The 1820-nt window shown below is 42.2% G+C and overlaps 1 protein-coding gene across 1 annotated transcript in view; it reads left to right on the top strand.

Annotated features, from left to right (window-relative positions):
• Positions 1-1820, top strand: part of LOC106337949 — an 18280-nt gene that overhangs the window by 1367 nt on the left and 15093 nt on the right. Inside the window, exons 2-3 of the mRNA XM_013777042.1 lie at positions 100-431; positions 888-1761. Coding sequence (XP_013632496.1) covers positions 100-431; positions 888-1761 — 1206 coding nt within the window. The remainder of the gene's footprint in view (positions 1-99; positions 432-887; positions 1762-1820) is intronic.

The following is a 1820-nucleotide window of genomic DNA, read 5'->3' on the forward strand; positions in this document are numbered from 1 at the left end:
ATTATAAGTCTCGGACAAGCTACATAATCGGGATGTGATGTAAGAATGAGAGAAGATTACCTTACTCTACATGATAAAGATGGAAATTTGATCGTGAAGGCACCAAGGTCCAGGAACAGATTATATAAAGTTATAATGGAGATAGAAGAACGCAAGTGCTTGCAAGTTGAGATTAAGAATGATTACTCACGCTGGCATGCACGCTTAGGACATCTTGGAGCCGATGCAATGAAGTCAATGGTAGGGAAGGAGCTCGTCACCGGTTTTCCCAAGATCAAAGTCGAGAAGGAGACTTGCGATTCTTGCTTACGTGCAAAGCAAACAAGACAGCCGTTTCCAGCGTCTACCACCTATCGTGCATCTTCTGTTCTAGAACTCGTGCACGGTGATTTATGTGGACCGATAACACCACCCACCGCAGGAAGAAGCAGGTACATATTTGTGCTCATAGATGATCACTCACGCTATATGTGATCTATTTTGTTGAAAGAAAAATGAGAAGCATTCGACAAGTTTAAAAAATTCAAAGCAATAGTTGAGCATGAGACCGGTAAAAGCATAAAGACGTTAAGAACAGATAGGGGAGGAGAATTTACAAGCTCTGAGTTTAAAGGCTTCTGCGAAGTGTCGGGTATACAACGTCACTTAACTGCTCTGTACACACCGCAACAAAACGAAGTAGAGAGACGAAATAGAACCTTGTTAGATATGACAAGGAGTATTTTGACACACATGGAAGTACCAAACTACTTATGGGGAGAGGCTGTTCGACACTCAACCTATTTGATCAACTGAATTGCGACCAAGACTTTGGCTTCTTCAACCCCGTATGAAGCCTTTAGAGGAAGAAAACCAAACATCAACCATCTACGAGTATTCGGCTGTAGTGCGCATGCTAAGGTAGAGACAGGGAACTTGAAGAAATTGGATCATAGGTCTCGTCCCGTTGTATATCTTGGAACAGAGCCCGGCTCTAAAGCATACAGGTTATTCGATCCCACGGTACAAAGAATAGTCGTTAGCAGAGACGTTGTTTTTGAGGAAAGCAAAGCATGGGAATGGAATAAGAGTGGTCGAGATATAACAGAGAAACCAGGATCATTCGAAGTAGTACTTGGAGATCATGAAAAACAAGAGAATGAAGGAGATAATAATACAGACAGCAACGTCTCCGAGAACCAAGACGCAGCCGAAGAAGATAACAACGAAACTACAGATGAAGAAACAGAAGAGTTTCAACCGAAAAGGTCAACCAGAATCAGAAAGAAGCCAGCTTACCTAGATGACTACATCTATCTCGCCGAAGTGGAAGGAGAATGTCTCCTACTCCTTTTAAATGAAGACCCATGGGATTTTGAAAGCGCAAAGGGGGAGAAAGTATGGCGTGATGTATGTAAAGAAGAGATCAAATCAATTGAGAAAAACAAAACTTGGGATCTTGTTGATCTACCACCAGGAGCTAAACCTATTGGTTTAAAATGGATATTTAAGATTAAAAGGAACGCAGATGGGAGCATAAACAAGTACAAATCAAGACTGGTGGCTAAAGGATATATTCAACGGCACGGTATTGATTTCGAGGAAGTGTTCGCGCCCGTGGCACGCATTGAAACCGTCAGGTTTATCATTGCACTAGCAGCTTCACGAGGATGGGAGATTCACCACTTAGATGTCAAGACCGCGTTCCTTAATGGAGATCTAAAAGAAGTAGTATTTGTAAGCCAACCCGAAGGCTTCAAAGTTAAAGGTCAGGAGCATAAGGTATACAAACTCAATAAAGCCCTATATGGTCTAAGACAAGCCCCAAGAGCTTGGAATGA

This window comes from Brassica oleracea, chromosome C1 (genome assembly GCF_000695525.1).
Source record: "Brassica oleracea var. oleracea cultivar TO1000 chromosome C1, BOL, whole genome shotgun sequence".
Taxonomy (NCBI): domain Eukaryota; kingdom Viridiplantae; phylum Streptophyta; class Magnoliopsida; order Brassicales; family Brassicaceae; genus Brassica; species Brassica oleracea.